The following is a 24,687-nucleotide window of genomic DNA, read 5'->3' as shown; positions in this document are numbered from 1 at the left end:
ATTTTTGTCATTTTTGTCATTTTTGTCATTTTTGTCATTTTTGTCATTTTTGTCATTTTTGTCATTTATGTCATTTTTTTCATTTTTTTCATTTTTTTCATTTTTGTCATTTTTGTCATTTTTGTCATTTTTGTCATTTTTGTCATTTTTGTCATTTTTATCATTTTTGTCATTTTTGTCATTTTTGTCATTTTTGTCATTTTTGTCATTTTTGTCATTTTTGTCATTTTTGTCATTTTTGTCATTTTTGTCATTTTTGTCATTTTTGTCATTTTTGTCATTTTTGTCATTTTTGTCATTTTTGTCATTTTTGTCATTTTTGTCATTTTTGTCATTTTTGTCATTTTTGTCATTTTTGTCATTTTTGTCATTTTTGTCATTTTTGTCATTTTTGTCATTTTTGTCATTTTTGTCATTTTTGTCATTTTTGTCATTTTTGTCATTTTTGTCATTTTTGTCATTTTTGTCATTTTTGTCATTTTTGTCATTTTTGTCATTTTTGTCATTTTTGTCATTTTTGTCATTTTTGTCATTTTTGTCATTTTTGTCATTTTTGTCATTTTTGTCATTTTTGTCATTTTTGTCATTTTTGTCATTTTTGTCATTTTTGTCATTTTTGTCATTTTTGTCATTTTTGTCATTTTTGTCATTTTTGTCATTTTTGTCATTTTTGTCATTTTTGTCATTTTTGTCATTTTTGTCATTTTTGTCATTTTTGTCATTTTTGTCATTTTTGTCATTTTTGTCATTTTTGTCATTTTTGTCATTTTTGTCATTTTTGTCATTTTTGTCATTTTTGTCATTTTTGTCATTTTTGTCATTTTTGTCATTTTTGTCATTTTTGTCATTTTTGTCATTTTTGTCATTTTTGTCATTTTTGTCATTTTTGTCATTTTTGTCATTTTTGTCATTTTTGTCATTTTTGTCATTTTTGTCATTTTTGTCATTTTTGTCATTTTTGTCATTTTTGTCATTTTTGTCATTTTTGTCATTTTTGTCATTTTTGTCATTTTTGTCATTTTTGTCATTTTTGTCATTTTTGTCATTTTTGTCATTTTTGTCATTTTTGTCATATTTGTCATTTTTGTCATTTTTGTCATTTTTGTCATTTTTGTCATTTTTGTCATTTTTGTCATTTTTGTCATTTTTGTCATTTTTGTCATTTTTGTCATTTTTGTTATTTTTGCTATTTTTGTCATTTTTATCACTTTTGTTGTTTTTGTCATTTTTGTCATTTTTGCTATTTTTGTCATTTTTATCACTTTTGTTGTTTTTGTCATTTTTGTCATTTTTGTCTTTTTGTCATTTTTGTAATTTTTGTCATTTTTGTAATTTTTGTAATTTTTGTAATTTTTGTAATTTTTGTAATTTTTGTAATTTTTGTGATTTTTGTCATTTTTGTAATTTTTGTAATTTTTGTAATTTTTGTAATTTTTGTAATTTTTGTAATTTTTGTAATTTTTGTAATTTTTGTAATTTTTGTAATTTTTGTAATTTTTGTAATTTTTGTAATTTTTGTCATTTTTGTCATTTTTGTCATTTTTGTCATTTTTGTATTTTTTGTAATTTTTGTAATTTTTGTCATTTTTGTAATTTTTATCACTTTTGTTGTTTTTGTCATTTTTGTCATTTTTGTGATTTTTTGTAATTTTTGAAATTTTTTAATTTTTGTCATTTTTGTCATTTTTGTCATTTTTGACACTTTTGTCACTTTTGTCACTTTTGTCATTTTTGTCATTTTTGTCATTTTTGTCACTTTTGTCACTTTTGTCACTTTTGTCATTTTTGTCATTTTTGTCATTTTTATCGTTTTTGACACTTTTGTCATTTTTGTCATTTTTGTCATTTTTGTCATTTTTGTCATTTTTGTCATTTTTGTCATTTTTGTCATTTTTGTCATTTTTGTCATTTTTGTCATTTTTGTCATTTTTGTCATTTTTGTCATTTTTGTCATTTTTGTCATTTTTGTCATTTTTGTCATTTTTGTCATTTTTGTCATTTTTGTCATTTTTATCATTTTTGTTATTTTTGTCATTTTTGTCATTTTTGTCATTTTTGTCATTTTTGTCATTTTTGTCATTTTTGTCATTTTTGTCATTTTTGTCATTTTTGTCATTTTTGTCATTTTTGTCATTTTTGTCATTTTTGTCATTTTTGTCATTTTTGTCATTTTTGTCATTTTTGTCATTTTCGTCATTTTTGTCATTTTTGTCATTTTTGTCATTTTTGTCATTTTTGTCATTTTTGTCATTTTTGTCATTTTTGTCATTTTTGTCATTTTTGTCATTTTTGTCATTTTTGTCATTTTTGTCATTTTTGTCATTTTTGTCATTTTTGTCATTTTTGTCATTTTTGTCATTTTTGTCATTTTTGTCATTTTTGTCATTTTTGTCATTTTTGTCATTTTTGTCATTTTTGTCATTTTTGTCATTTTTGTCATTTTTGTCATTTTTGTCATTTTTGTCATTTTTGTCATTTTTGTCATTTTTGTCATTTTTGTCATTTTTGTCATTTTTGTCATTTCTGCCATTTTGTCATTTTTGTCATTTTTGTCATTTTTGTCATTTTTGTCATTTTTGTCATTTTTGTCATTTTTGTCATTTTTGTCATTTTTGTCATTTTTGTCATTTTTGTCATTTTTGTCATTTTTGTCATTTTTGTCATTTTTGTCATTTTTGTCATTTTTGTCATTTTTGTCATTTTTGTCATTTTTGTCATTTTTGTCATTTTTGTCATTTTTGTCATTTTTGTAATTTTTGTCATTTTTGTCATTTTTGTCATTTTTGTCATTTTTATCATTTTTGTCATTTTTGTCATTTTTGTCATTTTTGTGATTTTTTGTAATTTTTGAAATTTTTTTAATTTTTGTCATTTTTGTCATTTTTGTCATTTTTGTCACTTTTGTCACTTTTGTCACTTTTGTCATTTTTGTCATTTTTGTCATTTTTGTCATTTTTGTCGTTTTTGACACTTTTGTCATTTTTGTCATTTTTGTCATTTTTGTCATTTTTGTCATTTTTGTCATTTTTGTCATTTTTATCATTTTTGTCATTTTTATCATTTTTGTCATTTTTGTCATTTTTGTCATTTTTGTCATTTTTGTCATTTTTGTCATTTTTGTCATTTTTGTCATTTTTGTTATTTTTGTCATTTTTGTCATTTTTGTCATTTATGTCATTTTTGTCATTTTTGTCATTTTTGTCATTTTTGTCATTTTTGTCATTTTTGTCATTTTTGTCATTTTTGTCATTTTTGTCATTTTTGTCATTTTTGTCATTTTTGTCATTTTTGTCATTTTTGTCATTTTTGTCATTTTTGTCATTTTTGTCATTTTTGTCATTTTTGTCATTTTTGTCATTTTTGTCATTTTTGTCATTTTTGTCATTTTTGTCATTTTTGTCATTTTTGTCATTTTTGTCATTTTTGTCATTTTTGTCATTTTTGTCATTTTTGTCATTTTTGTCATTTTTGTCATTTTTGTCATTTTTGTCATTTTTGTCATTTTTGTCATTTTTGTCATTTTTGTCATTTTTGTCATTTTTGTCATTTTTGTCATTTTTGTCATTTTTGTCATTTTTGTCATTTTTGTCATTTTTGTCATTTTTGTCATTTTTGTCATTTTTGTCATTTTTGTCATTTTTGTCATTTTTGTCATTTTTGTCATTTTTGTCATTTTTGTCATTTTTGTCATTTTTGTCATTTTTGTCATTTTTGTCATTTTTGTCATTTTTGTCATTTTTGTCATTTTTGTCATTTTTGTCATTTTTGTCATTTTTGTCATTTTTGTCATTTTTATCATTTTTGTCATTTTTGTCATTTTTGTCATTTTTGTCATTTTTGTCATTTTTGTCATTTTTGTCATTTTTGTCATTTTTGTCATTTTTGTCATTTTTGTCATTTTTGTCATTTATGTCATTTTTTTCATTTTTTTCATTTTTTTCATTTTTGTCATTTTTGTCATTTTTGTCATTTTTGTCATTTTTGTCATTTTTGTCATTTTTGTCATTTTTGTCATTTTTGTCATTTTTGTCATTTTTGTCATTTTTGTCATTTTTGTCATTTTTGTCATTTTTGTCATTTTTGTCATTTTTGTCATTTTTGTCATTTTTGTCATTTTTGTCATTTTTGTCATTTTTGTCATTTTTGTCATTTTTGTCATTTTTGTCATTTTTGTCATTTTTGTCATTTTTGTCATTTTTGTCATTTTTGTCATTTTTGTCATTTTTGTCATTTTTGTCATTTTTGTCATTTTTGTCATTTTTGTCATTTTTGTCATTTTTGTCATTTTTGTCATTTTTGTCATTTTTGTCATTTTTGTCATTTTTGTCATTTTTGTCATTTTTGTCATTTTTGTCATTTTTGTCATTTTTGTCATTTTTGTCATTTTTGTCATTTTTGTCATTTTTGTCATTTTTGTCATTTTTGTCATTTTTGTCATTTTTGTCATTTTTGTCATTTTTGTCATTTTTGTCATTTTTGTCATTTTTGTCATTTTTGTCATTTTTGTCATTTTTGTCATTTTTGTCATTTTTGTCATTTTTGTCATTTTTGTCATTTTTGTCATTTTTGTCATTTTTGTCATTTTTGTCATTTTTGTCATTTTTGTCATTTTTGTCATTTTTGTCATTTTTGTCATTTTTGTCATTTTTGTCATTTTTGTCATTTTTGTCATTTTTGTCATTTTTGTCATTTTTGTCATTTTTGTCATTTTTGTCATTTTTGTCATTTTTGTCATTTTTGTCATTTTTGTCATTTTTGTCATTTTTGTCATTTTTGTCATTTTTGTCATTTTTGTCATTTTTGTCATTTTTGTCATTTTTGTCATTTTTGTCATTTTTGTCATTTTTGTCATTTTTGTCATTTTTGTCATTTTTGTCATTTTTGTCATTTTTGTCATTTTTGTCATTTTTGTCATTTTTGTCATTTTTGTCATTTTTGTCATTTTTGTCATTTTTGTCATTTTTGTCATTTTTGTCATTTTTGTCATTTTTGTCATTTTTGCTATTTTTGTCATTTTTATCACTTTTGTTGTTTTTGTCATTTTTGTCATTTTTGCTATTTTCGTCATTTTTATCACTTTTGTTGTTTTTGTCATTTTTGTCATTTTTGTCTTTTTGTCATTTTTGTAATTTTTGTCATTTTTGTAATTTTTGGAATTTTTGTCATTTTTGTAATTTTTGTAATTTTTGTGATTTTAGTAATTTTTGTAATTTTTGTAATTTTTGTAATTTTTGTAATTTTTGTAATTTTTGTAATTTTTGTAATTTTTGTAATTTTTGTAATTTTTGTCATTTTTGTCATTTTTGTCATTTTTGTAATTTTTGTAATTTTTGTAATTTTTGTAATTTTTGTAATTTTTGTAATTTTTGTAATTTTTGTAATTTTTGTAATTTTTGTAATTTTTGTCATTTTTGTCATTTTTGTGATTTTTTGTAATTTTTGAAATTTTTTTAATTTTTGTCATTTTTGTCATTTTTGTCATTTTTGTCACTTTTGTTACTTTTGTCACTTTTGTCATTTTTGTCATTTTTGTCATTTTTGTCACTTTTGTCACTTTTGTCACTTTTGTCATTTTTGTCATTTTTGTCATTTTTGTCGTTTTTGACACTTTTGTCATTTTTGTCATTTTTGTCATTTTTGTCATTTTTGTCATTTTTGTCATTTTTGTCATTTTTGTCATTTTTGTCATTTTTGTCATTTTTGTCATTTTTGTCATTTTTGTCATTTTTGTCATTTTTGTCATTTTTATCATTTTTGTCATTTTTGTCATTTTTGTCATTTTTGTCATTTATGTCATTTATGTCATTTTTGTCATTTTTGTCATTTTTGTCATTTTTGTCATTTTTGTTATTTTTGTCATTTTTGTCATTTTTGTCATTTTTGTCATTTTTGTCATTTTTGTCATTTTTGTCATTTTTGTCATTTTTGTCATTTTTGTCATTTTTGTCATTTTTGTCATTTTTGTCATTTTTGTCATTTTTGTCATTTTTGTCATTTTTGTCATTTTTGTCATTTTTGTCATTTTTGTCATTTTTGTCATTTTTGTCATTTTTGTCATTTTTGTCATTTTTGTCATTTTTGTCATTTTTGTCATTTTTGTCATTTTTGTCATTTTTGTCATTTTTGTCATTTTTGTCATTTTTGTCATTTTTGTCATTTTTGTCATTTTTGTCATTTTTGTCATTTTTGTCATTTTTGTCATTTTTGTCATTTTTGTCATTTTTGTCATTTTTGTCATTTTTGTCATTTTTGTCATTTTTGTCATTTTTGTCATTTTTGTCATTTTTGTCATTTTTGTCATTTTTGTCATTTTTGTCATTTTTGTCATTTTTGTCATTTTTGTCATTTTTGTCATTTTTGCCATTTTGTCATTTTTGTCATTTTTGTCATTTTTGTCATTTTTGTCATTTTTGTCATTTTTGTCATTTTTGTCATTTTTGTCATTTTTGTCATTTTTGTCATTTTTGTCATTTTTGTCATTTTTGTCATTTTTGTCATTTTTGTCATTTTTGTCATTTTTGTCATTTTTGTCATTTTTGTCATTTTTGTCATTTTTGTCATTTTTGTCATTTTCGTCATTTTTGTCATTTTTGTCATTTTTGTCATTTTTGTCATTTTTATCATTTTTGTCATTTTTGTCATTTTTGTCATTTTTGTGATTTTTTTGTAATTTTTGAAATTTTTTTAATTTTTGTCATTTTTGTCATTTTTGTCACTTTTGTCACTTTTGTCACTTTTGTCATTTTTGTCATTTTTGTCATTTTTGTCATTTTTGTCGTTTTTGACACTTTTGTCATTTTTGTCATTTTTGTCATTTTTGTCATTTTTGTCATTTTTGTCATTTTTATCATTTTTGTCATTTTTGTCATTTTTGTCATTTTTGTCATTTTTGTCATTTTTGTCATTTTTATCATTTTTGTTATTTTTGTCATTTTTGTCATTTTTGTAATTTTTGTCAGTTTTGTCATTTTTGTCATTTTTGTCATTTTTGTCATTTTTGTCATTTTTGTCATTTTTGTCATTTTTGTCATTTTTGTCATTTTTGTCATTTTTGTCATTTTTGTCATTTTTGTCATTTTTGTCATTTTTGTCATTTTTGTCATTTTTGTCATTTTTGTCATTTTTGTCATTTTTGTCATTTTTGTCATTTTTGTCATTTTTGTCATTTTTGTCATTTTTGTCATTTTTGTCATTTTTGTCATTTTTGTCATTTTTGTCATTTTTGTCATTTTTGTCATTTTTGTCATTTTTGTCATTTTTGTCATTTTTGTCATTTTTGTCATTTTTGTCATTTTTGTCATTTTTGTCATTTTTGTCATTTTTTTCATTTTTGTCATTTTTGTCATTTTTGTCATTTTTGTCATTTTTGTCATTTTTGTCATTTTTGTCATTTTTGTCATTTTTGTCATTTTTGTCATTTTTGTCATTTTTGTCATTTTTGTCATTTTTGTCATTTTTGTCATTTTTGTCATTTTTGTCATTTTTGTCATTTTTGTCATTTTTGTCATTTTTGTCATTTTTGTCATTTTTGTCATTTTTGTCATTTTTGTCATTTTTGTCATTTTTGTCATTTTTGTCATTTTTGTCATTTTTGTCATTTTTGTCATTTTTGTCATTTTTGTCATTTTTGTCATTTTTGTCATTTTTGTCATTTTTGTCATTTTTGTCATTTTTGTCATTTTTGTCATTTTTGTCATTTTTGTCATTTTTGTCATTTTTGTCATTTTTGTCATTTTTGTCATTTTTGTCATTTTTGTCATTTTTGTCATTTTTGTCATTTTTGTCATTTTTGTCATTTTTGTCATTTTTGTCATTTTTGTCATTTTTGTCATTTTTGTCATTTTTGTCATTTTTGTCATTTTTGTCATTTTTGTCATTTTTGTCATTTTTTTCATTTTTGTCATTTTTGTCATTTTTGTCATTTTTGTCATTTTTGTCATTTTTGTCATTTTTGTCATTTTTGTCATTTTTGTCATTTTTATCATTTTTGTCATTTTTGTCATTTTTGTCATTTTTGTCATTTTTGTCATTTTTGTCATTTTTGTCATTTTTGTCATTTTTATCATTTTTGTCATTTTTGTCATTTATGTCATTTATGTCATTTTTGTCATTTTTGTCATTTTTGTCATTTTTGTCATTTTTGTCATTTTTGTCATTTTTGTCATTTTTGTCATTTTTGTCATTTTTGTCATTTTTGTCATTTTTGTCATTTTTGTCATTTTTGTCATTTTTGTCATTTTTGTCATTTTTGTCATTTTTGTCATTTTTGTCATTTTTGTCATTTTTGTCATTTTTGTCATTTTTGTCATTTTTGTCATTTTTGTCATTTTTGTCATTTTTGTCATTTTTGTCATTTTTGTCATTTTTGTCATTTTTGTCATTTTTGTCATTTTTGTCATTTTTGTCATTTTTGTCATTTTTGTCATTTTTGTGATTTTTTGTAATTTTTGAAATTTTTTAAATTTTTGTCATTTTTGTCATTTTTGTCACTTTTGTCACTTTTGTCACTTTTGTCATTTTTGTCATTTTTGTCATTTTTGTCATTTTTGTCATTTTTGTCATTTTTGTCATTTTTGTCATTTTTGTCATTTTTGTCATTTTTGTCATTTTTGTCATTTTTGTCATTTTTGTCATTTTTATCATTTTTGTTATTTTTGTCATTTTTGTCATTTTTGTCATTTATGTCATTTATGTCATTTTTGTCATTTTTGTCATTTTTGTCATTTTTGTCATTTTTGTCATTTTTGTCATTTTTGTCATTTTTGTCATTTTTGTCATTTTTGTCATTTTTGTCATTTTTGTCATTTTTGTCATTTTTGTCATTTTTGTCATTTTTGTCATTTTTGTCATTTTTGTCATTTTTGTCATTTTTGTCATTTTTGTCATTTTTGTCATTTTTGTCATTTTTGTCATTTTTGTCATTTTTGTCATTTTTGTCATTTTTGTCATTTTTGTCATTTTGTCATTTTTGTCATTTTTGTCATTTTTGTCATTTTTGTCATTTTTGTCATTTTTGTCATTTTTGTCATTTTTGTCATTTTTGTCATTTTTGTCATTTTTGTCATTTTTGTCATTTTTGTCATTTTTGTCATTTTTGTCATTTTTGTCATTTTTGTCATTTTTGTCATTTTTGTCATTTTTGTCATTTTTGTCATTTTTGTCATTTTTGTCATTTTTGTCATTTTTGTCATTTTGTCATTTTTGTCATTTTTGTCATTTTTGTCATTTTTGTCATTTTTGTCATTTTTGTCATTTTTGTCATTTTTGTCATTTTTGTCATTTTTGTCATTTTTGTCATTTTTGTCATTTTTGTCATTTTTGTCATTTTTGTCATTTTTGTCATTTTTGTCATTTTTGTCATTTTTGTCATTTTTGTCATTTTTGTCATTTTTGTCATTTTTGTCATTTTTGTCATTTTTGTCATTTTTGTCATTTTTGTCATTTTTGTCATTTTTGTCATTTTTGTCATTTTTGTCATTTTTGTCATTTTTGTCATTTTTGTCATTTTTGTCATTTTTGTCATTTTTATCATTTTTGTCATTTTTGTCATTTTTGTCATTTTTGTCATTTTTGTCATTTTTGTCATTTTTGTCATTTTTGTCATTTTTGTCATTTTTGTCATTTTTGTCATTTTTGTCATTTTTGTCATTTTTGTCATTTTTATCATTTTTGTTATTTTGTCATTTTTGTCATTTTTGTCATTTATGTCATTTATGTCATTTTATGTCATTTTTGTCATTTTTGTCATTTTTGTCATTTTTGTCATTTTTGTCATTTTTGTCATTTTTGTCATTTTTGTCATTTTTGTCATTTTGTCATTTTTGTCATTTTTGTCATTTTTGTCATTTTGTCATTTTTGTTCATTTTTGTCATTTTTGTCATTTTTGTCATTTTTGTCATTTTTGTCATTTTTGTCATTTTGTCATTTTGTCATTTTTGTCATTTTTGTCATTTTTGTCATTTTTGTCATTTTTGTCATTTTTGTCATTTTTGTCATTTTTGTCATTTTTGTCATTTTTGTCATTTTTGTCATTTTTGTCATTTTTGTCATTTTTGTCATTTTTGTCATTTTTGTCATTTTTGTCATTTTTGTCATTTTTGTCATTTTTGCCATTTTGTCATTTTTGTCATTTTTGTCATTTTTGTCATTTTTGTCATTTTTGTCATTTTTGTCATTTTTGTCAATTTTGTCATTTTTGTCATTTTTGTCATTTTTGTCATTTTTGTCATTTTTGTCATTTTTGTCATTTTTGTCATTTTTATCATTTTTGTCATTTTTGTCATTTTTGTCATTTTTGTCATTTTTGTCATTTTTGTCATTTTTGTCATTTTTGTCATTTTTGTCATTTTTGTCATTTTTGTCATTTTTGTCATTTTTGTCATTTATGTAATTTTTTTCATTTTTTTCATTTTTTTCATTTTTGTCATTTTTGTCATTTTTGTCATTTTTGTCATTTTTGTCATTTTTGTCATTTTTTTCATTTTTGTCATTTTTGTCATTTTTGTCATTCTTGTCATTTTTGTCATTTTTGTCATTTTTGTCATTTTTGTCATTTTTGTCATTTTTGTCATTTTTGTCATTTTTGTCATTTTTGTCATTTTTGTCATTTTTGTCATTTTTGTCATTTTTGTCATTTTTGTCATTTTTGTCATTTTTGTCATTTTTGTCATTTTTGTCATTTTTGTCATTTTTGTCATTTTTGTCATTTTTGTCATTTTTGTCATTTTTGTCATTTTTGTCATTTTTGTCATTTTTGTCATTTTTGTCATTTTTGTCATTTTTGTCATTTTTATCATTTTTATCATTTTTATCATTTTTGTCATTTTTTTCATTTTTTTTCATTTTTTTCATTTTTGTCATTTTTGTCATTTTTGTCATTTTTGTCATTTTTGTCATTTTTGTCATTTTTGTCATTTTTGTCATTTTTGTCATTTTTGTCATTTTTGTCATTTTTGTCATTTTTGTCATTTTTGTCATTTTTGTCATTTTTGTCATTTTTGTCATTTTTGTCATTTTTGTCATTTTTGTCATTTTTGTCATTTTTGTCATTTTTGTCATTTTTGTCATTTTTGTCATTTTTGTCATTTTTGTCATTTTTGTCATTTTTGTCATTTTTGTCATTTTTGTCATTTTTGTCATTTTTGTCATTTTTGTCATTTTTGTCATTTTTGTCATTTTTGTCATTTTTGTCATTTTTGTCATTTTTGTCATTTTTGTCATTTTTGTCATTTTTGTCATTTTTGTCATTTTTGTCATTTTTGTCATTTTTGTCATTTTTGTCATTTTTGTCATTTTTGTCATTTTTGTCATTTTTGTCATTTTTGTCATTTTTGTCATTTTTGTCATTTTTGTCATTTTTGTCATTTCGTCATTTTTGTCATTTTTGTCATTTTTGTCATTTTTGTCATTTTTGTCATTTTTGTCATTTTTGTCATTTTTGTCATTTTTGTCATTTTTGTCATTTTTGTCATTTTTGTCATTTTTGTCATTTTTGTCATTTTTGTCATTTTTGTCATTTTTGTCATTTTTGTCATTTTTGTCATTTTTGTCATTTTTGTCATTTTTGTCATTTTTGTCATTTTTGTCATTTTTGTCATTTTTGTCATTTTTGTCATTTTTGTCATTTTTGTCATTTTTGTCATTTTTGTCATTTTTGTCATTTTTGTCATTTTTGTCATTTTTGTCATTTTTGTCATTTTTGTCATTTTTGTCATTTTTGTCATTTTTGTCATTTTTGTCATTTTTGTCATTTTTGTCATTTTTGTCATTTTTGTCATTTTTGTCATTTTTGTCATTTTTGTCATTTTTGTCATTTCGTCATTTTTGTCATTTTTGTCATTTTTGTCATTTTTGTCATTTTTGTCATTTTTGTCATTTTTGTCATTTTTGTCATTTTTGTCATTTTTGTCATTTTTGTCATTTTTGTCATTTTTGTCATTTTTGTCATTTTTGTCATTTTTGTCATTTTTGTCATTTTTGTCATTTTTGTCATTTTTGTCATTTTTGTCATTTTTGTCATTTTCGGCTTTTTCATCAATTTTGTCATTTTTATCAATTTTCCTTTTTATTTTTTTTTTGTCATTCTTGTCACTTAGTCATTTTTGTCACTTTTGTCATTTTGTGATTTTTGTCTTGTATTATTTTCTATTTTGGGTCTTTTGCATGTTCATTGATTTCTCATATCCAGTTTTATTAAAATTCATGCTGCTGCATCTTTTCATGTTTATTTTACTACTGTTTTGTTTAAATTTAGCTTGCGATTAATAATTTGAAATCTTATTTATTTGAACATCATCATGAACCAAAAAAAAAGTTCGTCGGTCAAAATAAATCGATGGATGAAATTTTAAATTCTTCCATTGAACAAACCGCATATTCAGAGACGTTTTTGCAGTGGGGTTGATTTACCGCTAACTTTTTTTCGAATCAAGAGAAGTGTTGCCAGTCGTCCCTTTGCAACCTTTTTTGAGCAAAGAAGACGAAGCCCAGCCACTTTTCTTCATTCGTGTAAAAGTTGTACAGCTTTGTTGATGTGTCTCGGCGACAATTTTCCTTGATCGCAGTTAATTAAATATCTCATTAAAATAATTGTTAAAACTGATCAAAGCTAGAGTATTTATGCTACCGTTAAGGTGAGTATGGGTTTGAAGGTAATTTTTTCTTAAAATTTACGCTTTTGATGACCAAAAACGCCCTGAAAACATTCTGTACTTTTTCCTCTTCTTTTTTGACGTTTGCTGCTCGTCTCTAATGGATGAGCTTTGAAAAATCGATAATCTAAATTTTTGGATTTTCTTAATTTGTTTCACTCGACGTCTGCTTCCGGCAGACTTTTATTCTAGTTGCATTGCCGGTAGCCGCCGTAGAGAATTAAAAGCCGAGCAATTCCATCCGCAACCAAAATGTCCAAGAGAGCGGCTGAAGATTCGGCCGGAAGTGGCGCGTCCGCTGGAAGTGGCGGAGCGCCACCTCCCATCAAGAAGGTCCATTTCGAGCCGCACCTGATCGGGCCCATCTCGACGCTGGAGGAGATGGACATCAAGGTGCTGCAGTTCCAGAACAAGAAGCTGGCCCAGCGCATCGAGCAGCGGGTCCGCTGCGAATCGGAACTCCGGCAGCGGATCGAACAGCTCGAGAAGCGCCAAACTCAGGACGATGCGGTACTGAATGTGGTCAATCGGTACTGGAACCAGCTGAACGAAGACATCCGGGTGCTGTTGCAGCGCTTCGATGCCGAAACGGCGGACGAGTCGGAGAACCGGAGTAAGTTTGGGGGTGGGACTGGAAGATTCGGTATTTTGGTATTGTAAATTTCAATAATTTGACGGTAATATTACCATTAAGTATTGACCAAATACTTACATGATTGACCCCCTTCATTTGAATTTTGAATTTAGGAAAAAAAAACTTGGATTTTTCTAACGTTTTGAATTCTCCGAACATTAAATTTTTGTAACTTTGAGGCTACCGTAATTTCGGGTAATAAACTTAAACTAAAATGAAAAGCAAAATTGATATCTGTTACTGCAAAACAGTTACGACAAATATTTTCCAAAGTTTGGCTGTTTGAATTTATCAGAAATTTAACAGTACAATAGTGGCAGTAAAAATTAGTCTTGTATTCAAGAATACCACAATTGCACAACTGTTAAGGAAAAACCATTTAGCAATAACTTCAAAATGCCAAACATGCTGAACTACCCTAAAACCAATTATGTATTGGCAATTTTTCAATCTATAGATTGCTATAGGCTGCAAAAATAAGTGAGCCATTTTTAATAAACAGGTAATACAGGGTTCAGGCAAATGCTTAGAATTTTAACAGAGTCAAGGGCTCACTATCTGCATATGTTAGTTGATTTTGAAAAATCATTCGACCTTCTGTTTCAGAAGTTCTGAACCATGCACAAATCTAGGCTGAACTCAAACCACGAGAAATTCCAGGCTCCAGGGGAACTAGCCCGTTTCTTCAAGAAGTTTTCGTGCAAGGTTTTACACGATGGAGTGAGAAAAGGATTTATTTTATCATCGCTATTATCTTTCTTCGTAATAGAAAAATATATTGACTGGATTAATCGACTACAGGCTGAACTGAAGAGTGTCTCGGATTCCTTTGAGGTGCAGATAATCGATCTTGACCTCAAGCTTAAAGGGAGCAAGTTTAAAAGTAAACGCAGGATGATCGTCTGGCCAGAGCCAGGAGGAAAGCTCGTAAAGTCATAACTACTGGGTGATCGTCGAGCTGGAGCCACTTAGAGGTCGTCGGTTCAAAGCCAGGGAAGTTTATTGAGCTGAATCCACTGAGAATTCGTCGAGTTTGTAACCCGTTTTAAGACCTTTAAATTATGATAAAAGAAAAGTTGGATAACTAAAGAAAGATCTTCTAACTAAATTCGAATAAGGCCGATGACACTGTGTGGAATGTGGTATCTATCGATCGAAAGAGTCGAATGCCGATTCAAAGAAAGAATGTCAATTGAATTGTGGACGAGCAATAGGCGATGGAAGCGCTGCCGAATTTGGCTGATTGTTTTGCATTAGTGCAAGTGGGATGTAGCTTAAATTTCACACAACTTTTGACAGATCTTACGGGGTTTTGTTAAGGAGAGAAAAAAATACTTTTGGATTCCATCGCCCATTGAAAGAATTGCAAATATATTCATAAATTTTCATATATATTTGTGGGTCTACCTACTTATCTAATTATTCAAGATACAATAGGATGAACCACCTGGAATGTGCTCAAATGAACTACGAGAAATAGTCAATGAGATGTTTACTAGTCTTACTTAACTAGTCAGAGAAGGTGATTAAAAGGCGGATCCAGAGGTACAGTCCGGATTTCTGGGAAGCTCAGAGAATACTATTCGCTCTGTGATTGAGACATGCTGACCAAAACAAAATGAGACTCTTTCTAGTTATTGCCACGATCTGAGCTTTCATATCTGTGTAGTGTAGGAAATAGGCAAGCTGTTTGTACAATCGCTAGTATACCCTATATTACTAAGTGCTCCAAAATCAACGATACTTAACCCATTTCTTAGGAACATCACTAAAAATTGACATTGAGTTGTGTTTGAACTCGATATTAGTCCAAACATGTACTGTGGCCCAATTTCGTTGCAGTTGCAAAGCTATACATAATCAACAATATAGTTGACGAGACAACCGAAGGTTCAGAGAACGTGTGAAAGGTCAGTTCTTAAATATGTAGAAGAAAGGAGGCTCCAGATAGCCGATCATTAAACCGAAGTATTACTGGTGACCTAAATAAAAAATTGGGTGCATTCGATCATCTTAAACGCACCAAAAATAAATGATCAACGATCCTTAATTTCTCAATTCTTTCTAGGTAATTTTTAAAAGTAAAACTTTTGATCACTTGGGTAAATAGTTGAGGTCTCTGTATAAAGCTGTTGACCCAATGACCTTGCTTATGTGTTCCTGTTAAAGTTGGTTTCTACGATAGGTACAATTTTATTGTGTAGAAATTTCTCAGTCAAGTTATTTTAATGTTGCCATCATTACCACTACCATTCATTTAACTTGCAGACGAAAACGAGGTAACAACATCCTTCCTGATGCAACTGTCCACCTGGGACAAGGAGGAACTGGACGACAAGCTGGCGAACCGGGTCCAGGTGTCGAAGCGTGCCGTCGCCAAAATTGTCCAGGTTTTCGACCGGCTGATGCAGCGTAACGAAAAGATAACCCTGGCCATGAAGGGAGCATCGGACGATCCGGAATCCACCCTGCCGGATATCGACGAAACGCTGCGCCAAAGCTACACCGAAGTGATGGCCGAGAATCGCAACCTGCAAACGCAGAACACGCTGTTGCACGAAAAGTTTCACACCATTTCCCTGAAGATGAGCGAAACGCAGGACATGTTGAACGGCAAGGATACGGAATCGGCCGAGTTGAAAAACCAAATAGACGACTTGCAGTACGAGCTGGAGAAGGTTCGCTGCCGGAACGACAAGCTGGAGAATCATCTAGCCGAAGCGATCGAAAAGTTGAAGGCGTATCATCAGATGCACGGAGACATTTCCAACTCGGACAAGGACAAACATTCGACTTCGACGGCAAGCACTGCCAAGGGTAATATTGTTATTCGTTTTTACTGTAAAAACTTGATTTATTCAAAATATTATTTTTAGCTGGATCAATGACAAGTGTTGCGGCACAGCATTTGGAGGATCTTCAAAAGGAGCTGGAAGAGTACAAAGAACTGGCAAACAACAGGCTACAGGAGCTGGACAAGCTGCACGTACAACATCGGGAAGCGTTGAAGGATGTGGAAAAACTCAAGATGGATATCCGCCAGCTGCCGGAATCGGTTATCGTCGAGACGACCGAGTACAAATGTCTGCAGTCGCAGTTTTCCGTTCTCTACAATGAGTCGATGCAGATCAAAACGCTCTTGGACGAAAGCCGAAATCAGTTGCAAACCAGTAAAAATCAGCATCTGCGGCAGATTGAGATGATGGAAAGTGAGGAACTAATCGCACAGAAACGTGTACGCAGCGATATGATTCAAATGGAGGATGTGCTGTCACAGATTCGTAAAGAGTACGAGATGCTTCGTATCGAGTTCGAGCAGAACATGGCAGCCAACGAACAAACGGCTCCGATAAATCGGGAAATGCGGCATCTCATATCTTCGTTGCAAAACCACAACGGTCAACTGAAGGGCGAAGTGCAGAGGTACAAGAAAAAGTATAAGGAAGTATCGGGTGACAATGTTAAGCTAAGGAAAGACTTGGAAGATACTACCGCCAAGCTGACAACGTTACAGGAACAACAGCAAGCAGAAATTAAAAAAGAAAGCGAAGCGGCAGCCGCTGCAGCAATCAAAGAGGAAGCTGGTTCTTGTGACGGTCTCGGATCCGTGAAGGAAGAAGATCAGAACGACTCCGCATCGGGTGCCGTCAAGTCTGAATCGGGCGAAGAAGGCGAAGGAGATCCCAACGGAGTTAAAAAGGAAGAAATAGGTCCTGATGGCAAACCCATTAAGGTAGAAACTCCAGGCACCCCCAAAGGTGACAAAGATCAAAGAGCCAAGAGTGCAGAGTCCGATCTGGTGCGGGATCTGCGGAACCAGATTAAAAAGGCACTCAATGAGCAAAAAGAAATGAAATTACTTTTAGATATGTACAAAGGCGTTTCGAAGGAACAGCGAGACAAAGTCCAACTTATGGCCTCCGAGAAGAAGAAGTGTGCCGAGATCGATGATTTGAAAAATCAGATGAAGAAAATGCAGGAAAACAAACGTGAAGATCGTAAAAAGTTGGCCGATGAGGAAGCCCTCAGAAAAATCAAGCAACTGGAAGAGCAAAAATACGAATTACAAAAACAGGTCCAGAACCAAAAACAATCCGATGCCGGTTGGAGTGGCGGCGGCTACCGACCTTTCGTGGGATCCCATGTAGTATTGCTAGTTCAGAACTGTGCCCCAGGGCTTGGTAATATATGAATGTTTTTTTCGTCCACAGGAAGAGGAAGCATTGCTCAACGAGATGGAGGTTACAGGCCAGGCGTTCGAGGACATGCAGGAACAAAACTCCCGGCTTATCCAACAACTTCGCGAGAAAGACGACGCCAACTTCAAGCTGATGTCGGATCGGATCAAGGCAAACCAGATGCACAAACTGCTACAGGAGGAGAAACAGGTGCTAGAAGATCAGGTAAGATCGCTTGAACTAGTAATCGCACAAAAGCTTCTCAAACTTTTTTTTTTTTTTTTTTGTAAATTCTTTATTTGAAACGGCTCATACCTTTAGGCTTTAAGGAGCCAAACTCGTTTTGTTTGATAACAATTGTGTGCTTATATCTAGATCACTTTTAAAGAAAAAAGAAGATAGATAGGGAAATATGAAAATAAGAAGAAATTATAGACGAAGATCAATAGCTTTTAGGAAAAGATATATTTCGAACATGTAGTCCAAGTCTCTCACACCCAGCACATCTCTCACTGGAACATAGGGTGGTTTTCCTCGGGCCCGAAGGGAGTCTATCAAATTCGTTCTAGCGACAAGATGGACCTCGCACGACCAAACAATATGCTCGATGTCATGGTAACCTTGGCCGCAACTACACAAATTGCTGCTAGCAATATTCAAACGATAGAGTACCGCGTCTAAGGAATAATGATTGGACATGAGACGGGAAAATATACGAATAAAATCTCGACTCAGGTCCAATCTATTAAACCAGGGTTTGAGGCTTACCTTTGGGATAATCGAGTGGAGCCATCGACCCAACTCATCCTCGTCCCATTTGCGCTGCCAGTTGACAAGAGAGTTCCTTCGAACTATGAAGTAAAATTCGTTGAAGACGATTTCACGGTGATATGTGTCGCCTTCCATCGCCCCCACCTTTGCCAGAGAGTCCGCCCTCTCATTACCCAATATCGAGCAATGTGAGGGGACCCAAACGAAGGTGATGGCAAAGCAACGTCTTGATAAAGCACTCAGAGTTTCCCGTATCTTCCCGAGGAAATACGGTGAGTGCTTTCCTGGTCTTATTGAACGGATTGCTTCAACAGAACTGAGGCTGTCCGTTATAATATAGTAGTGTCCTACTGGCCTTGAAACGACGCTGTCCAACGCCCAGTAAATGGCTCCTAATTCTGCGATGTATACCGAGCATGGTGGATGGAGGTTATATGAGGCAGTAGCTATTTCGTTAAAAACTCCAAATCCCGTTGATTCCTCTATAAGCGACCCATCTGTAAAGTACATTTTGTCAGCATCGACGTGTCTATATTTAGCATCGAAAATTCTTGGAATCAGAAGTGGACGATGTGAATCAGGGATTCCACGAATTTCTTGCTGCATAGACAAATCAAACTGGACAGAAGAGTTGTCGTAGTCTGGGATGTAAACACGAGTTGGAGAATATGAAGAAGGATTAACCTGCATGGACATGAAGACATGGTATATAGACATAAATCTGGTTTGAAGATTTTGCTCAAGAAGCCTTTCAAAATTTGCGGTCACCAATGGGTTCATGACCTCACACCTGATGAGGAACCGGAGTGATAACAAATTGAATCGATCTTTTAGTGGGAGTATGCCTGCCAAAACTTCAAGACTCATATTATGCGTAGAAGGCATACAGCCCAAAGCGATGCGGAGACAACGATATTGGATACGCTCGAGTTTGATGAGATGAGTTTTAGCAGCTGACTGGAAACAGAAGCTACCATATTCCATAACTGAGAGAATTGTTGTTTGATACAATTTTAAAAGATCTTCTGGGTGAGCTCCCCACCAAGTGCTTGATCGGAGAAAATTGATTCTTTGTTGGCATTTTCCTTTCAGATACTCAATGTGGGCTCTCCAGGTACATTTGGAATCAAACCAAACCCCAAGATACTTAAAACACCTCGATTGAGTGATCGTTCTGCCTAGGAGATGAAGCTTAGGTTGAGCAGGTCTACGCTTCTTAGAGAAAACAACCATCTCCGTTTTCTGTGGAGAAAACTCAATCCCAAGCCCCAAAGCCCAGGTTGACAATCTGTCTAAAGTATCTTGTAAAGGTCTGTGCAGATGAGACTCAGTAGATCCTGTGACAGACACTACGCCGTCATCTGCAAGTTGTCTTAGTGTGCAACCTTCGGAGATACAACTGTCGATGTCACTTACGTAAAAATTGTACAAAAGAGGACTCAAACATGAACCTTGCGGGAGGCCCATGTAAGAGGTCCTTCTAATTGAAATATCTCCGTGAGCAAAGTTCAGATGTTTCTCACAAAGAAAGCTGTATAAGATGTTGTTCAATAGGGGAGGCAGACCCCGGGAGTGCAACTTGTCAGACAAAACCTCTATTGAGACTGCATCAAAAGCTCCCTTTATGTCTAGAAACACTGAAGCCATTTGCTCACGTTTTGCGTACGCCATTTGTATCTCTGAAGACAGCAAAGCAAGACAATCGTTTGTCCCTTTGCCCCTTCGAAACCCAAATTGAGTATCTGAAAGAAGACCATTTGTTTCCACCCATTTATCCAATCGGAACAAAATCATTTTCTCCATCAATTTCCGAATGCAAGACAACATCGCTATTGGACGGTAAGAATTAAAATCGGAAGCTGGTTTCCCAGGCTTTTGGATGGCAATAACTCTCACTTGTCTCCAATCTTCGGGAACAATGTTATGCTCCAAGAATTGATTAAATAAATTCAACAAGCGAAATTTGGCGGCATCCGGAAGGTTTTTCAACAAGTTAAATTTGATTTTATCAACTCCCGGAGCTGAATTGTTACAAGAGAGGAGAGCAAGTGAGAGTTCCATCATTGAAAAGCTGGAATCCAGATCGCATCTGTTCGGAGACACACTTCGGATGATTTTTCGCACTGGTGTGGAATCTGGACAGATTTTCCGTGCGAAATTGAAAATCCATTTATGCGAATGTTCTTCACTTTCGTTCGTGTGAGAACGATTACGCATGCTGCGTGCCACATTCCACAAAGTGCTTAAGGATGTTTCCCGCGACAAACCTCCCACAAAATTACGCCAATGCGCACGTTTTTTCCCCTTGATCAAGTTTTTAAATTGCTGCTCAAGAGAAAAATACGCGTTGAAGTTATCCAGGGTTCCGTGTTTCCGAAAAACTTTAAAAGCGTTCGATTTGTCCACGTAAAGTTTAGTACACTGACTGTCCCACCATGGATTGGGAGGCCTTCGGCGAACAGATGGATCTGGGATGGGTTTCGTTTGAGATTTAATTGCACTATCATGGATCAAGCAAGCAAGGAAGGTATATTCCTCCAACGGAGGTAACACTTCCACAGAATGGATGGCTGAAACAATTGCGTCCGAGTACTTTTTCCAGTCGATGTGTCTTGTGAGGTCATATACCATATTTGTTGAATTTGAAGCATTAACCCCATTGGTGATTGTAATTTTGATAGGCAGGTGATCACTACCATTGGGATCAGGGATTACCTTCCACTGGCAATCCAATGATAGTGAATTTGAGCAGAGTGAGAGGTCAATTGCACTTTGTCTAGCAGGAGGTTTAGGTACCCGTGTTTTATCACCCGTGTTCAAAACTGTTAAATTGAAACTGTCGCAAATGTCATAGATAAGAGTAGAACGACTATCGTCAGTTTGCTCCCCCCACACAGTCCCATGTGAATTAAAGTCACCCAGGATCAACCTTGGTTCAGGTAGCACTGAGCACAGGTCCTCTAGGTGGCTTTGGTTCACTGCAACTCTCTGAGGCCAGTATAAACTGACAACACATAAGTCCTTACCCCTTATAGTTGTATGACAAGCAACAGCTTCAATTCCTCCTGACAAAGGGAGGTGGATTCTATAGAAAGAGTGGCGCTTATTGATCCCTAAAAGCACCCCTCCATAAGAATCATTGCGATCCAAACGAATGATGTTAAATTCGTGGAATGAGATGTTTGATTGAGAAGAAAGCCATGTTTCAGAAAGGGCAAAAATATCGCAACTAGTTTCATGAAGAAGAAATTTGAACGGATCCAGTTTAGGGATTAGGCTACGACAATTCCACTGTAACACAGTGATATCTCCGACCTCTCGGCTTAAATTAGCCATCGAGAGAGATAAACGCTGAAAGAAGGGGCCAAGTTTGCATCAATTGCTTCAAAAATGTCTTTACTACAGGGAGCATAGAGGTAACAATACTCCTGATCGATTCCGAGACGTTGAAAAAAGTAAATACCCCATTTAAAATGTCGGACAATTTAAAAATTCCAGATTGTGATGTTGATTCTGGCGAAATAACGTTAGGAATGAAAGACTTAGCAGTTTCCGCAATGTTTGGAGTATTCTGAGATGTCATATTCATACGGAATCCAGGAGGGACTTGTTTTTCTTTCACTATAGGTGTCGGTTTTTGCTTAATACCAATTGAGGGACTAAATGTTGGGATTTTTGCTGGAATTTTGGGGGTCTTCGGTGCTGGTTTTGATCGTTTTCGCAGGTTGGCTACAAAGATGACCGGGTGTTCTTCGTCGGTAGAATCTGATTCTACATTGTCTACAACTGACAGCGCAGTAAAAATGTTACTTGAATGAGGTTGGATCGGAGGCGCCGCGCTTTTCAAAATGGCGGCATAAGACCGTTTTGAGCGTTCCTTCAAAGAGCGCTTTTGGCTATCCCAGCGACTCTTATATGCCTCGCACGAGGAGATTTCATGGGGTGAGCCCCCGCAGTAGACACATTTCTGCTCTATTGCTGAGCACGCTCCAGCCCCATGATTCTCCCCGCATTTGGGACACCGTGGCTTGTTACAGCAGTGCGACGCAGTGTGTCCCAACTTATTGCAATTCTTGCAATCCATGGGGCGAGGAACAAAGAGTCGCACAGGCAGCCTCAAAATTCCGTCAATCAAGACGTAATGAGGGAGGGCGGTTCCCGCAAAGGTCACACGAAATGAGCCTGAAGGTGAGTACCCTTTGACTCCATTTACGACGGTGGCAGTTCTGAGTTGGCGGCAATCCAAGATTTCGACCGAAGCCGAACCGAGGCTCTTAAACTTACCAACGCCGTTGGATTTCACGTAATCTGCCTTCAAACTCATTTCTGTAATCACGCCCTCGATCTCTACGTCTCGAGACGGAATGTACACGTGGTACTCTAAGTTTATAAAATTGCTGACAGCGATTTCATTTGCGGCTTTCCGGTTGGCCACTTCAACTCGCAATTTGTTTGGTCGCACCTTTTTAATGCAGGTTACGGAGGACCACCTTGCCAGATCTCTTGTGATCTGAACCACATTCAACTGCTTTCCATTCTTTTTGGGCCGGATGAAAACCACCCAAGGACCAGTGAAAGTTGGGCTCTCTGTGTAAACTCGGAGTCGGGATGCTTTACTTTCAACTGAGGATGACTCAGAATTATCATCCATTGGAGAATGAAAATCATTAGAAGGACCCGCAACAACCGAATCCTCTAAATGCTCCTCATCCTCATAGACGCTATCTTCGTCATCCTCAGTTGAGGGGATCAACCCCCCGCCTTCGCTCATATTTCTTCACACGAACACGAATGTCCAATGTTAAAATATGAACGAAGCAAACAATGGTCGAAATAAAGATAAATAGATAGTAAAAGAAAAAGTGAAAAAGAATGAAAAAAGAACTTACAATTTTTTCAAGCACTTCTTAGTAAGCTAATTTTCTTGAGTGTTTTTTCTTGGTACACAACCACGTGTTCTTCTGTTGATCGCAGCTGGCCCTGGCGATGACGACAGCAATGATGTTTTTTTTTCCTCGGTTGATTGATGATGGTTCGATTCACCGGGAGAGAATGACCAATCGGATTCAGACTCGTGCAATGTTTCCGTTATCCGATTACGGCTATTATTACCGGATCTATCGGACAACCGCCCACACAGTAATCAAACCTGGATTGGGAGGAAACAATTTGCACTCCTCTGCTGATGGTCCTGGTGCTGATGGTGACGGCAAGGCAACCTGATTTTCCAGCCAGATTTGGGGATTGCGCACCAGCGCTGCCGGGGGAAACACAGCTTGTCACTTCCGTTGCTGAATGGATTCGGCAATTGACGACCGAATGATGCAGGATAACTGCTTGTGGAAACTTTAAACTTTTTTTTTCACTTCTGTGTGTATAAAGCACCGATATGTAGCGAAACGAAAATACATCCGCACTTGCCAAGCGACTGGGATGGAAATGCTTCTCAAACTTGAAAAGCGCTTTAGTTCGTTCTCGTCATCTTTAAAAAAAAAAATTTCTTTCATTTAATATTATTCCTATAAAAATTTAATAACTCACCGAAATGCTATTATTCCTTCAAAATAAATAGTATCAAAAATAATAATCACCGATTCCTCTTCATGAAAAACTTTTAGGCCACCACTCGGGACAGCCAGATTGAGGCGATGCACGTTGTGCTCCGAAAACTGGAGGAAAAGGAACGCATCCTGCAGAATACGGTAACCACGATTGAAAAGGAACTGATCGCCCGGCAACAGGCAATGGAAATGCACAAACGTAAAGCAATCGAGTCGGCCCAGTCGGCAGCCGATCTAAAGCTGCATCTGGAAAAATACCATGCCCAAATGAAGGAAGCCCAGCAGGTGGTGGCCGAGAAGACCAGTTCCCTCGAAGCGGAGGCGTACAAAACCAAACGGCTGCAGGAGGAGCTGGCACAGTTCAAACGCAAGGCAGAGCGCATGAAAAAGATCGAAATGTCCGGCACAACGATCGACGAGGTTATGCTGGAGGAAATCCGCGAGTACAAGGAAACACTCACGTGCCCGTCTTGTAAGGTCAAGCGAAAGGATGCCGTGCTCTCCAAGTGTTTCCACGTGTTCTGTTACGATTGTTTGCGTACCCGGTACGAAACCCGGCAGCGCAAATGTCCGAAGTGTAACTGCGCGTTCGGGGCCAACGACTACCATCGGCTTTATCTGTCCACGTAAAAAGATTCACCACGGTTTAGGTCACATCTCGAAGGTCACACACGCGTCATCCAACACACTCCTTATTTATGGATATACATAGAGATTTTTTAAGTCTTTGTTTCTGTTTCGAATCTATTTTTTTTTGTTTTCCTAATTGCACATATAGAAGTTTTTATTGCTCTTAGTTTGTGAACGGAAAGAGTGCATTTTTATATTATGCATTCTCAAAATAATGAATTTTCAAATAAACTTTCTAGTTTGATAAAACTAAACGCATTCA

General features: G+C 32.4%; 2 protein-coding genes across 3 annotated transcripts; one reads left to right on the top strand and one right to left on the bottom strand.

Annotated features, from left to right (window-relative positions):
- The first annotated feature begins 12,497 nt into the window (after positions 1–12,497).
- On the top strand, positions 12,498–24,679 carry LOC129757798 (E3 ubiquitin-protein ligase Bre1). 2 transcript variants are annotated; one of them, XM_055755104.1, is made up of 6 exons: positions 12,498–12,633; positions 12,831–13,264; positions 15,554–16,102; positions 16,162–17,429; positions 17,497–17,688; positions 23,853–24,679. In XM_055755104.1, the coding sequence occupies exons 2-6, from the start codon at positions 12,904–12,906 to the stop codon at positions 24,423–24,425; spliced, it is 2,943 nt and encodes a 980-aa protein (XP_055611079.1). In that variant the 5' UTR covers positions 12,498–12,633; positions 12,831–12,903; the 3' UTR covers positions 24,426–24,679. The 2 variants fall into 2 exon arrangements, with proteins under 2 accessions (XP_055611079.1, XP_055611078.1); XM_055755103.1 differs by having other exon boundaries at positions 16,162–17,432.
- On the bottom strand, positions 17,780–19,275 carry LOC129757801 (uncharacterized). Its single transcript, XM_055755109.1, has 2 exons — positions 18,232–19,275; positions 17,780–18,106 (listed from the first exon to the last, which is right to left on the bottom strand). The coding sequence occupies exons 1-2, from the start codon at positions 19,216–19,218 to the stop codon at positions 18,095–18,097; spliced, it is 999 nt and encodes a 332-aa protein (XP_055611084.1). The 5' UTR covers positions 19,219–19,275; the 3' UTR covers positions 17,780–18,094.
- Positions 24,680–24,687: the final 8 nt, after the last annotated feature.

This window comes from Uranotaenia lowii, chromosome 3 (assembly GCF_029784155.1).
Source record: "Uranotaenia lowii strain MFRU-FL chromosome 3, ASM2978415v1, whole genome shotgun sequence".
Classification (NCBI taxonomy): domain Eukaryota; kingdom Metazoa; phylum Arthropoda; class Insecta; order Diptera; family Culicidae; genus Uranotaenia; species Uranotaenia lowii.
Note: the sequence above shows the minus strand (reverse complement) of the source record. Positions and strands in the feature narration are given on the sequence as shown.

Bases quoted from the DNA above. Each gene is read 5' to 3' on its own strand.
- LOC129757798 (XM_055755103.1), top strand. From the start codon at position 12,904: ATGTCCAAGAGAGCGGCTGAAGATTCGGCCGGAAGTGGCGCGTCCGCT. The intron at 16,103-16,161 runs GTAATATTGTTA...TATTATTTTTAG, and splicing joins GACGGCAAGCACTGCCAAGG to CTGGATCAATGACAAGTGTT. The intron at 17,433-17,496 runs GTATTGCTAGTT...TTTCGTCCACAG, and splicing joins CTTTCGTGGGATCCCATGTA to GAAGAGGAAGCATTGCTCAA.
- LOC129757801 (XM_055755109.1), bottom strand. From the start codon at position 19,218: ATGGAATATGGTAGCTTCTGTTTCCAGTCAGCTGCTAAAACTCATCTC.